Source organism: Rhineura floridana, chromosome 2, assembly GCF_030035675.1.
Source record: "Rhineura floridana isolate rRhiFlo1 chromosome 2, rRhiFlo1.hap2, whole genome shotgun sequence".
Taxonomy (NCBI): Eukaryota; Metazoa; Chordata; class Lepidosauria; order Squamata; family Rhineuridae; genus Rhineura; species Rhineura floridana.
Genome location: NC_084481.1, coordinates 80,625,993 through 80,639,740, shown reverse-complemented (window position 1 = coordinate 80,639,740; position 13,748 = coordinate 80,625,993). Strand labels below are relative to the sequence as shown.

At 41.2% G+C, this 13,748-nt stretch overlaps 1 protein-coding gene across 11 annotated transcripts in view; it reads right to left on the bottom strand.

Moving 5' to 3' along the window:
• MYLK (myosin light chain kinase) overlaps positions 1 to 13,748 on the bottom strand; it is a 323,824-nt gene that overhangs the window by 8,810 nt on the left and 301,266 nt on the right. For all 11 annotated transcript variants that reach the window (XM_061609072.1, XM_061609074.1, XM_061609073.1 and 8 more), the window contains 3 exons: positions 10,108 to 10,260; positions 8,709 to 8,832; positions 7,824 to 7,953 (listed from right to left, as the gene is read on the bottom strand). In XM_061609072.1, coding sequence (XP_061465056.1) covers positions 7,824 to 7,953; positions 8,709 to 8,832; positions 10,108 to 10,260 — 407 coding nt within the window. The remainder of the gene's footprint in view (positions 1 to 7,823; positions 7,954 to 8,708; positions 8,833 to 10,107; positions 10,261 to 13,748) is intronic.

Sequence of the window (13,748 nt, the reverse complement as noted above, 5' to 3'; positions counted from 1 at the left end):
TGCTTGTGCGGCCAGATAGGCGGCCTAGAAATAAAATTTATTATTTATTATTATTATTTTGACAACTTCTGGTCCCTGGGTGTATACCACAACCTTACTGTGTAGTGATGTGATGACAAAATAGTGGTGTGAGGCATGTCCTCAAAAACCCTTAATGAGCCGCAGCTGATAGCCTTTCAAGGTTTGTCATATAATGACTCACTTCATACCTATCCTTTCCCAAACTGGCACCCTCCACATGTTTTGAACTACAGCTCCCATTATCCCTGCCCCTGGATATTGACCATGTTGCCTAGGGCTGATAGGAGTTGTAAAACATGTGGAGAGTATCACATTGGGGAAGGCTGCTTACCTTATCAGCATGCATGTTAAGTGTTGAAAGTATTTCAATAGGCTTTACCCAGAATATTGTTTTTAATAATGTGACTGCTTTTGCTTTTAATCTATGCTGTGATTTTTGTTTTTAAAATTATTTAACCTTGTTTTATTGTCACTTATCTGTAAGCCACCTTCATCTTTTTAGAAAGGCAGCATCTAAGAGTAGTCTTAAAAGGGCTCACATATATATTCAGTAATAGGCAAAAAACCTTGAGGTTTAAGAACGTACCTATAGCCCACAGGTATTTCTATCAAACTTTAAAAAGCAGGGAAATTAGGCAGCTATAGTGAATGCACCAGGGGAGCAGGAGACCTGACCTCCTCTCTGAGATATTGTACTGCCCTACAAATTTGACAAAATGCAAACACCATTTGGGTTGGTCTTTCACAGTCCAATCCACTTCCTGTGTAGCTTGGAAGAATTTGGTAACATGTGCCTCTCAGCATATGGTGAGTGGTGGCAATACCTGCCATCTCCAAAGATGGAGAATTATATTTTTGTATGTTTGTTGGCGTTCTTCTTACTTTGCTTCTTTCCTGTGTTACTAATGTTTCTACAGAGAATCTAAACTAGAAAAGTTTATTTCCCTCATTATTCATCCTAGAAATCTGTGTCAAATTTATTTTTATTAATTTCAAAGCCTTTTTATTGGTCAGTGTCATATGATGGTGAAGACAGCATTTTTTGTGTTTCAAATTGGAGGTTATGTTCTATTTCTATTTTAGGTGCGTTAACAGTGGAATCTGAAACTGCAGTTTGATGTAAAATCAGACTGATTACACTATGCTGCTACTTCAGCAATGACTCTAGCTGCTGGAAAAAAGATGCATGTTTTCAGCATCCTATGTTTAAACCACTTCATTTAAGGCAAGGTGGGTGTGGTCAATTAAAAACATAGAGCACATCTAGCATTTTGCTAGAATATATTTCACCTCCCACTGTTTTATCTTGTGCAAATTGAGACACTCCTGAGGTCCACTGGAGACTATTCTGCAGAAGTCAGTGCCATTATTCCACAATTATGTTTGGAGTTTTTTTAGTGTACATTTTGCAAAGTGTTGCTCTACTTCACATATTCACAGAAATAGAAAAAAAGAAATTGATTTCCTATAGGAAACGTCACTAAAATTGCAAAGGAAATCAGTCATATTCGAAGTGACCTTCTGAACTACATCAACTGTCTTAATAATGTTGCTTCCTCCCTGCTAAAACAAGATCAGCACAGCACAGGTCTTCAATGTTACCAGTAGAAGACATGAAGTGATGTTATGTTTGGTTTTGATCCCCAAGGATGCAGGGGAACAAGGAGTTAATAAAGAGCCAAAGCAAAGGCTCAGGTTGCATCAGCTACACAGCTGCAGGAGATTAACTCTAAGTACCCAGGGCCTATAAAACAGGGATAGAGACAGCAGCGTGTGTGGGGGTTTAGGAGTAAAAGTCGATGTGGTGTTGTTGCAAGAGTTCTTACGTGAATAAGTGTATCTACCTGTTTCAAGGACTTATTTGTGTGTTGCGAATAAAGTTCTTCTTATCAAGCTCCTGTGTGTTCTGGCTTATCTAACCTACTCGGTACTGAACAGGCTACCGCTAACAAAAGGGTTATGGGCCCAGCCTACAGACTGGCACAGTCTACAGCCTGACCCAACAATACCAGTAAGCCGACACACTTAAAGAAAGGAGCACGCACCAACAAGCTCCTAATGCGTGAGGCAAGGATGGTGATGTCCTACGCATCTGGAATGCCTCTAGAGCGTCTCAACGAAACAAACTACTCGAGTTGGAAGGTGAAAATGGAAATGCTTCTGATCCGTGAGGATTTATGGCATGTCGTTGAGACTGAAGCTCCAACTGACCCCACAGAGGAGTGGCAACGCCAAGATCAAAAGGCAAAGGCCACCGTAATTCTAGGAGTGCAAGACTCTCAACTGCTGTATGTGAGAGACAAAGAGATGGCCAAAGACGTCTGGGAAGCGCTCCAGAATGTGCATGTGAAAACAACAGCAGGCAGCAAAGTATTGCTCGCGAGGAGACTATTCCAAACACGCTTACAGGAAGGCGTGAGTATGCACGACCATTTACAGACAGTACGTAGCTTGTTTGTGCAATTGCAAGACAGAGACATTGTATACTCTGACCAGCAACAAGTATATGTACTACTTTCCTCATTAGACGCCTCATATGACTCAGTCATTAGCGCATTAGAGGCCATGTCAGACAACGTTCTAACTCTAGAATACGTTTCCGGAAAACTACTCCAAGAATGGGAAAGATGGAAGGACGACAGCACGAGTCAAGCAGCTGCTGCTGGACCAGCAAGGAGGAAAGAAGACCAGAAAGACTACACAGTAAAGAAATGCTACAGATGCGGGTCTGATAAACATCTGCGTAAAGACTGTACCGTGAAAAAGAAAACTGAGCGAGAGAAGGAATTCAAGTCAGTCCGGATTCTGACAAGCAAGACAAGGGAAGAAGGAAAGGAGAACGGCTCGATGTGGGTGGTCGATTTGGGAGCAACCCATTTCCTCATACACGACAAGACCCAGTTTAAAGTATTATCTCCTGCATGTGAACATGTGATTTTGGCGGACGGGACCAAAAGAGAGGTACTAGGGAAGGGAACAGCATATTTAGACTGTCTAAACACTGTACTAACAAATGTGTTATATGCCCCTAAGATAGAAACGAATATCATGTCTGTTTCTAAGTTAAACAAAATGCAATATGATGTTATGTTCTCTAAAGGGGTGTGCACCATAAGTAAAAAGGGAGAGGTGCAAGCGAAGGGACGTTTAAAGAATGAACTATATGTAATAGAAGAACTTCCCAAAGTGAATGTCATACTAAACCAACCTAACCATGTGGGATGTATCCATGACTTCCATAGAAAACTAGGGCATGCGAGTTTCTCAACTCTCCAGTTAATGCCTAAGCACAGCGTGGATATTGAATTCAAAAACTGTAAACAGTATGTTGAATGCACTGTGTGTAAAGAAACGAAAGCAGAGGCTGCACCTATTAAGAAATCAAGTGATTGTAAGGCAAACAGAGCATTTGAGCTGATTAGCATGGATTTGGCGGGTCCGTTCCGTAAATCAAAAGGAGGCGCCAGGTTTTACTTAGTACTGGTAGTCCATTTCACCAGACAGCTTCGTATACCTGCTCAAGGCTAAAGCCGAAGCAGACCAAAACATACGTCACTTTGTAAAGTGGGTGGAGGCAAAACACGAAGTTAAGGTGGCGCAGCTACATTCAGACAGGGGAGGGGAATTTCTCTCCGTCTCACTTAAACGGTTCCTTAAAGAAAGAGGCATAAAGCATTATCTCACAGCCTCTTGGTCGCCGCATCAGAATGGAACCGCAGAACGTAAAAATAAAAGCCTTCAGAATATGATGCGTGCTATGCTGCATGGCTGTAACTTACCACAAGTGTTCTGGGGAGAAGCCGCAATGTATGCAAATTATGTGTTGAATAGATTGTACTCAATACCCATAAATAAAACACCATACGAAATGTTATACGGGCGTAAGCCCAAACACGCACACATACAGCCATTTGGTGCTGCATGCTGGGCGCGTGTGCCTAAAGCACATAGAAACGGCGATCAAGGTAATGACTGGGTAAAAGGGTTGATCCTGGGCTATGAGAAAGCTGCATACAGAATATGGGTAGTTAACTCCCAGGGAGTAATGACAAGCCAGGAGGTGACCACCGAGAGCCCAGAACCCCAAAAACCTGGGGAAGACCTGGTAATGTTCTGGAACGGAAACATAGAAAAGAAATGTGCTGATGAGAGGCAGCAACAAGAGCGCGTAGGGGGTGCGTATGTCAATCCAATTAAGACACATGAGGTAGAAATACAAGAGGCAGTAAGTACAACTGCATCCCCAGGAGCCAATAGGGAAAACCAGCCTCCCCTTTACGTAAAGCAAGAAGCAGAAAACGAAAAGATAGAAGGGGAGGAGGTGGGTCAGACAGCTCTACGTTCCGAGCAACCAGTAATTGAACCCCGCAGGTCACAAAGACCCAACCTGGGAAAGCCTCCAGACAGATTTAAAATTGCAACAGTAAAAACAACCCAGCAAAATAAAAAAAGCAGTACAGCCTGATAATGAGGTCGATGACTGGACCGAACAAGATTTTAAAGTGTGGTTCGCAATGCTGGATGGGGTTAGAGATTGGGTAGAAAAACTGGATGACTCTATAACCGATTATAGATGAATTGATGATGTTCTGGCTTATCTAACCTACTCGGTACTGAACAGGCTACCGCTAACATTCTTTCTGTTATTTGGGCTGATTGCAGGTGTTGCCACCACTCACCATATGCTCAGAGGCACATGTTACCAAATTCTTCCAAGTTACACAGCAAGTGGATTGGACTGTGAAAGACCAACCCAAATGGTGTTTGCATTTTGACAAATTTGTAGGGCAGTACAATATCTCAGAGAGGAGTTCAGGTCTCCTGCTCCCCCGTGCATTCACTATAGCTGCCCAATTTCCCTGCTTTTTAAAGTTTGATAGAAATAGCTGTGGGCTATAGGTATGTTCTTAAACCACAAGTTTTTTTGCCTATTAGTGAATTTCCCTGCTTTTTAATCCGGGAGGTAATAAATGGGATCCTGTGCAAGTTTGCTGAGAATGGCTTGATCATTTGCATGCTTATTGAGTTCAATGGGATTTACTCCCTGGCAATCATGCTTAGGATAGGTGAAACTGACCACAGAGGATGGGGAGGGGAGGAGGAGAAGGGAGGGGAGGAAATGCAGAGGGGAGGACTGGGAGGGGAGCAGGCAGGAGGGGGAGGGGTGGAGAAGGTTTGATCATTTGCATGTTTATTGAATTCAGTGCGATTTACTCCCGTGCAATCATGCTTAGGATAAGTAAAACTGACCGGGGGGGGAGGGAGGGAGGGCTAGAGTGGGCAGGGGAGAAGGAAGGAAGAAAGAAGAGGGGAGGGAGGAGGAAGGGGGAGGGGAGGGGAGGGGAAGGAGGGGAAAAGTAGGTCTGATCATTTGCATGCTTATTGAGTTCAATGGGATTTACTCCTATGCAATCATGGTTAGGATAGGAAAAACTGACCATGCGGGAGGAGGAGTGGGAGTGGGAGGGGGAAAGGGAAGGAGCGTATTTGAGGGGGGCAAAGGAAGGGGGAGGGGAGGGGAGGTTTGATCATTTGCATGCGTATAGAGTTCAATGGTATTTACTTCCGTGCAATCATGCTTAAGATAGGTAAAACTGACCATGGGGAGGAGGAAGAGGAGGGGGAAGGGGAAGGGGGGGATTGGAAGGGGAGGGAGGGGCAAAGGAAGGTGGAGGGGGCAAGAGGGAGGGGATAGGAGGGAGAAGGGAGGGTGGGTTTGATCATTTGCATACTTTTTGAGTTCAATGGGATTTATTTCTATGCAATTATGTTCGAAAATGGAAATGGGCTGCCTTCAAGTCGATCTCAATTTATGGCGACCCTATGAATAGGGTTTTCATGGTAAATGGTATTCAGAGGTGGTTTCATCATTGCCTTCCTCTGACGCTGAGAGGCAGTGACTGGCCCAAGGTCACCCAGTCAGCTTCATGGCTATGTGGGGATATGAACCCTGGTCTCCCAGGTCATAGTCCAACATTGACCCAGGGATGGGGCAGGGAGGGGAGGAGATTGGGTGGGTGGGCACTGGGCAGAAGGGAAGCCCCTTTCCTTTCAAAAAGCAAAACATTGTGAACAGTATCATTCTTTTTCAGGCTTTCCCCCACCTTTTTATTCTACAGCAGGCACATGTAGCCTCCCACCCAAATTTAAACCAAAGCTTTCCCTGGCCACATCCACACTAGGCCTTTATTTCACTTTGGACAGTCATGGCTTATCTCAAAGAATCCTGGGAAGTGTAGTTAGTGAAGGGTGCTGAGAGTTGCTAGGAAACGCCCTGTTCCCCTCACAGACCTTCAATCAGAGTGGCTGACTATTAAACCAGTCTGGCCGCTGGAGCTCTCTCAGTGGAACAGGAGTCTCCTCTCAGCACCCTTCACAAACTATACTTCCCAGGATTCTCTGAGGGAAGCCATGACTGTCTCAAGAGAAATCAAAGTCTGGTATGGGTGTGGCCCCCTGATTAGGCAAGCCCAGCAGCTGTGAGTCTGGTGTTTAGAGCACTGACAGTTGGTTCTTACTGAGCATGCCCAACATTATCATTCAGTTCAATGCAAAATTTATTAAATTAATTAAAAATCAGCCAGGCATTTTTTAAACTTTTAAACTGTAGAAGATGAAGGTCGGAGTATGGGGCAAGGTCAGTATTAGGATTACAAGAACTCTGTGAATATGGCTGATTTTTAATGAATTTCAACAGATTATGAGAACTCAGAGAGAAAAAAGTCCAAAAGGGCTCTGGGGTTTTTTCCTCTCTTTTTAGACTTTGAACTCTCTATTCTCTCTGACTGTTTTGTGTATCGCCATGAAAATTGAGAGGGTTGTTAAGCAAGTGTTTCTGAGTTCAGAGCTATAAGTTATGTAAGGTTTTGTTTTGAAATGAGCTTATGGGAAGCATCAGAATGGCATGGGGGTATTTTCAATGTAACACTGTGGAATGTGAAAAACCCACGCTGGCTATAGTATACAGCCACTCTCATGGTTGTATAATATATCAGTTTATTAATTGATTCATATAAAAGATCTCAAAGCAATTTAACAATAAAAACATCAACAATAACAATTAAAATAACTTAATATATAAAAACAATTTCAAATACAATTCAGATACAGACAGGTATAAAAATCTCTACTTAAAAGGCTTGTTGAAAAAGGGAAAGTCTTCAACAGGAACAAAAAAGACAACAGTGTCTATCTATACACATCCCATCTGTATAGCACTTTGCTGTGGGTATAACAGTCTATTGAAACTTGTTGTGCTGGTCTTCCTAGTTACAGTGAGAACTTAAATACCAATAAAGGATACCTCCAGGAATGTGTCATGGTAATTTTTCATGTGTTCAGTAGGATTTACATGGCAAATTGCACTGAACATTACAGCAAGGTGTAAACAATGCACAACAAGCTTTGATACACTTAAGTTAATGTGTTGACTGATCTTTGTCCTAGGTTTAGGAAGGACAAGAATCTCTGCAGATATAGTAGCAAAGGTAAGGTGAGGTTAAAAAAGGGAAGGGAGGTAAGAAACAAAATAGCTTCACAGGCTGGGTGTAGTCCATGAGCTGTACATACTGCCTACTATGGGCAGTATCCAACTAAACAGTTGTGCACGCAAAGATAACTGTTAGTGCAGTTGGCCTTTCCCCCCTTCCCCCCCCCACATTTCCCTGCAAGGGAAAATACTTGCCCTGATGGAACAAGCAATGTAGCTCTATGTTGAATATTACTCTTTGGACTTAAAAGGTCTGCTCAGTGCTGGAAGACTTATACAATTATATGTTCAGACTATATCCAAATTCCCATACCTTCAGCTTCTATTTTCTCTGCATTAACAGGACTGGTTGGTGAGCTTGAAGATGACTTCCTTCCACTCAGGCCAGAAATCATTGCCATAGAGGATAGTCTTCCTATTGCACGGACAGCATTCCCTGTTTTCTGCAATTTAATCCAGAAAGACTTAGTGAATCCATTCTTATGATTACTAATCCTCAAAATGTTTATGAACTTAAGTAGTGGACTAATTGAGAAACTATACAATAGTGCCACATCCTTTGATGTTGCAAAAGCAGGTCCAGAATACGGAGAACTAAATAGCAGGAGAAAGATACACAGTGAGGATTTTCACATGTGATTTTGGGCAGCTTGCAGAGTCAGATAGCCATGAGCCAGCTAGACTTTTCAGAATTACCATGTAAGGAATAAGAACAGAAGGAGGAAGGGAAATTGACAGGTATGGAGTCACCAGCAAAACACAGAAAAACATTTCATGAACATTTCTGAAGGGCATGAATACTGGCCCTCCCTTTCCTGCCTTCTTGCTAATATCTTAGATGAAAGCATTGAAAAATCTTTAGTGTCCTTCATTTGCCCCAAATGATGACCCAGAGAAAAATGTCCCACTATTAATTCAGGTAACCTTTCCCACAAGTTCTGCACAGGATACACATTTGCAACCAAACCAGCAAGAGTAGTCATCTGCTTTAATTAACTCTACATTTATGTACTTTGCAGAGCTAGGAACAAGACAATTGAGAATCTGCTTCCCCCACCCTCCTACAGCTTTCTCGCAAAATATGTATGTTCTTCACAACAAAATGACCTTCTATTCCCACGCCCTTCCCAAAAATCATTAACTTTAGAAATGGAAGATATGGGGGATCTTCAACACACTTTCTTGCCCACTGTATTACCTGCCATTTTCTTCTGGCCATGTACTTTTTCATCCTATCCTTGGATAGTTTTTTGGCTTCCATGTTTTTGGTGTCTTTTTGGAGCCAAGGATGCTGAAGGCATTGGGTGCAATCTAAGCGGTCCCTGTGAGTTTAGAGAGAACAAAGTCAGGGTTGCAATGCACTTGCTATTGTATTTACAATTACAAATTCTATATTTTTTTCTCTAAGTACACAATAGATCTCCTATAAGCAACTGCAATTTGGTACACTCAGTTTCAATACCAGGCATAAAAAAGGTTTTTGTTGTGAAAAATATACCTGTTCTCCATGAAGAAAAACACTATGCCTTAGAATTAGCCAAGGATTTTGCCACTCATGTCACCGCCTGTCTGCTTGCCCTTTTCCTACCTTGGTTAGTCATTGACCCAGGAGTTAAATCCCTGGATGGATGAATGACTCTTGTTCAACTTTGAGCCTCTGTTTACTTTTAGAACAAACTGATACTTGACATGAAGAGACACTGTGTACGACCAGGCAAATCAGCCATTAAAGATTCTTCTTAGTTGACAGTGTCTAATACGGTCCACTCTATCCAGGAATACCAATTCAAGAAACATTTGGGATAAAAATCACATTTAACCTATGGATACCTCTATGAATAAAGATACTCTACCACACACTGGGATCAGCATTTTCTATGGGTGGGGGTATATCCATCTAACACGGTAAGGAGTAAATTGCACTAAAATCACCAAGAAGCAATGAGTTATCTGAGATACCATTCATACATAACCTAATGGTTGCCCTAAAATAGTATGCTCATAAATGGTATGCTTCATGCAATGGAATTGCTTGTAAATTAGCGAAATGAGCAGATATATTGAATTACATACACCTACAAGTTCTTTATTGACAGAGCAGCAACGTTCATTAAATTGTACATAACACATTATTTCAGATAAACTGGATCATCTCTGTAAATTTTATATGGTAGTACATTGGCAACATGGATTATTACTATTTATAGGAGATAATGTAAAGCCATTCTAACTATATTTTAAAATATGGCTTCTCACAACAGCCATTCATACTTGGGAATCACCTTCATCTATCATGAAGGGGCTTGGACTTACTAATTATGAGAGTGGCATACAATACTATTCCCAAAGGAACACACATTTTGCTTATTAGATTACTATCATTGGTAGATAAAGAGAAGAGAACAGACAGGCACCAAATTATAACAATGTGCAAGTTTGTGTACACTGACTCAGTGATGGTGTACAGCATAGGTACATACAGATAACAATCATCACAATATTGAGACCTTTATGCAAGTATGCCCATAGGTGCTTATGCATAAGAGGCATTCATGTCAACAGCAACATGCAAGGCATTGTACATAAGGCATTGTTACTTCATATCTTTCTTTAGAAGGTTGCTGATGAAGTCCTTGGCATCATCTGAGATCTCATCAAAAGCTTCATCATCAAAATCCCAGGTGGCTGAGGTAACATTGGCTAAAGTTTCATTGTCATTGTCTCCCATAAAAGGGGAAAGGCCACTGACCCTGAGGGTTAAAATAATAGTTTCAAAATTAGCAAAAGGTATGATTTAATGAGGAAAACATATATATTATTGGCAAATTATACATCCAACAACTGTATGTCTACTGATGTAAAAAACATAAAATATGACACATCAGAGACAGATTTCAACTGAGTCTAATAGACTGATCTACTAATTATTCCAAATATGATGCATTTTGGGATCTTTAGGGAATCAGCTGTGCAAATAAGCAATATATGTACATCATGGTAGCAAGCAGAACTTTCTAAATTTCCCTATAACCAAGTTGAAGAAAAAAATTATGATGTGATAAATGCCCTCCCTCCCCAATTCAGTGTTGGTTTTAAACTCAGTCAAACAAAAATAATACTCGATGAACAAAAATAGTAGTTCTATTCTTCAGCCACTAGAGGGAACCAGAAAACTATCATGCCCCTTTTTTTCAAGGGTGGATGCTTTAACACAACAAAAAGTACAAATTAAGAGCATAGGCAAAAGCCATGAATGAATGCCATTACAAGGAACAGGGGAGGAATTAATTTGCTCCACTTTTTGCAGCAGACCAACCCAATTCAGCATTTCCAAATATGCTTAAAGATCAGAACACAACAATCAGTTGGATTATGTGCTTCTCCAGATTTTGCACAGCAGTTTCAAGGTTGTATTCAACGAAATCCTACACAGAGTAGAACTAGCATCGAATACCACCCACAATCCCCCAAAGTGTGCACAAAAAATCATTTTATGTTAAAAATGCATATTGTAGGGAGAAATGCATTGAAAAAATGTGTATTTTATAGGAAGAGTTCATACAAATTGCATACAATTTGCATGTGGACTTTTCATGCATTTTTTCAGAACGTCTTCAAAATGGACCTATGATGAACCACCAGCAAAACTGACACAAAATGGACTCAGCCTGGACCATCCATCCCTAGCCATTACTGTGACAAGACAATACACAATCTGAGGATAAGTGTTAATCCAGTATGTCAGTGCTAACTCTGTGTCTTGTGATGATACAAACCTGGCTGGGTGTCTATACTTAAAATGGTTTCGTATGCAGTGGAGTGCAATGTTGGTCTCAGGAAACAGGAAATCCAAAACTGGCACAATAGTACATTTTAGTGGTCCAGTTTATGTTGGGCAAAGAAGCATGCGTTCTCTTGAGTAACACAGACATTTTTGTTAGGCAGATTGAAAAAAAGCTACATTCTTTTCTCAATTCAGCTATGTAGGACCATCTGCAATGTAATTACTTGTCATTGAAGTTGACAGTGGACTCTTATTTACTATTTATGGAAGTGCTTAGAATAGGTTAGGTGCTATATAAAAAAAGTAAAATTATAAAACCAGGTCCTGCCCAGCAAGACTGAAATCTAAAATAATCAGACCTCTCAGGTTGGGCTTTCCTCCTTACCCCCTCTTTGATAGCTTTCTGACGCTGTGCAAAGATTTTGCTTTTTCAATGGGCATTTTTGACACGCTATGGTTCCTGAGATTCCAGTATTTTATCAGACCTATGTTTGCATGCTGTTTCATCTTATATCTGTTAGCAATTTATTCTTCTATTTATTTATTATGTAATCTTGTTTGTAAGTTGCTTTATGCACTTTTAAATAGAAGGGCAGGACAGAAATGGTTTTAATAAAATAGATAAAATTCTGAATCCCATTTCAAAAATGTATAACCAAAGCACTCTCCATTCTGAGCCTTCTATGGAACAGAAAGGGAACAATAACTGCCCAATGTGTAAGAGCAAGGTGTTTAAAAAAATGCCCTGAAAATACTTCTAGAAAAAGTGATGTTCTGTGAGTATATTTCTTTAACTAGAAAGGAGAGGAACAGAGAGTGAAACAGACACTCACAATGAATTTTATCCCTAGAATGTCTCCATCTTTATCACAGCTCCATAATCTCATTTTTATTTAATAGCCATGATCTCATTTTTATTTAACAGCCATGTAAAGTAATAACAAAATAATATTTTGACAAATTATGGAAACTTCCTTCTGCAGTACTAAAGTCAAAATGACAAAGATGAGCTTCATCTGTTTAGGGGAAAGTATTCTGGATTTGATGCTATGCAGTTACTATTACAACTAACACTGAGTTGTTTACTGGAAAGATTTTTCCAGCTACTTAGATCAGGCATCTTCCTGGCAAGGCACCCTCAGGCGTAGTTAAGAAGTCTCTTAACAGCTTCCATTTCTACAAGCGCAGAACAAAGCTATGTTTCCTTTTCAACAATGCTAAGGTAAATCCAAAAAAGCTACTCTAGCATCAGGACTGTAGCATGTGATGGAAAAAGCCTGACAGGCCAAATTTACCATGCCTCTCATCTACATAATTGGGGGATGCTCAGCACCTCCAAGATGGCATTGTCATGTGTCCTGAGCTTGACTCTGGGGGTAGTATACAGTAGGGCCCTGCTTTACAGTGCTTCGCTTTACCGCGCTTCGCTAATGCAGCGGTCTCAATTAGACGCAATTAGACTAAAGCCCCACTCATATGGTGCTTGTTCCGCTTTTACGGCGGTTTGGGGGCATCGTGCACCATTCTATTCAATGAGTTCCGCTTTTCAGCGGTTTTCGCTTTTCAACAGGGGTCTGGAACATAACCCGCCGTATGAGTGGGGCCCTACTGTACAACCAGGAGTGTACAGTGCAAGCCCAAGACTTTTTGCTGCCTGAGGTGGACAACACAATTGTTGTAAGTGGGACAAGAACAACTCCTGTTTGGGTTCTTTTGTTTGTACTCCAGAGGGAAGATAGGGTCCTCCAGCTGGCTAGACTTACCTACCTTTACCTGTGCTCTTCTCTACCTAACTTCTTTCTGTTGTAAACTGATAGGGAAGCTGACCTGCCCCATCTTCCTTTGTTTTCTTCTTTGACTGCCTGAGGAGAAAGGAGACATATCTGTCTATGTTCTCTCTCCTGAACTATGAGGGCAATACCCATGTCTGGGCATTGCACCTCCAACTTAGTTAGTTAGTTAGAACTAGGTATGCCTTCCCTACCTACCATGTATTTCTTTAAATAAAGTAGCTTTTTCTTATTTTACTAAGTCTTAAGTCTCAGTGATATAAATGCAGAGTAAAAGCCTGCTTCTTAGGTAAACTGCAAACGCAGCTCAGACCGCTGAGTTACTCTGCATTAGCATAACAACACCCTCTCTTGTTCCATATTCAGAAGCCAACCAGACTGGGAGTTGAATCTTACTTCAAAAATGGCACTGAGCCTGCACCCTTCACTGCACCTGAGGGCAGCAAAATAACACAGAGTGAGGAGGACAGACCACTGTGGCACAACTGACTCTATCCTCCAGCATCTCACCACCAATACTTGCTACCCAACACCTGCCACCTGAGCAGGCCTGGATAAAGGGTATGAGTGGGCTAAAAGAGAAAATTTTAACACATAAACCATTCACTATGCTAATTTCTTAAGCAATTTTGTTTATTTTCCTGGCTTTGGCACAGTCATTCAT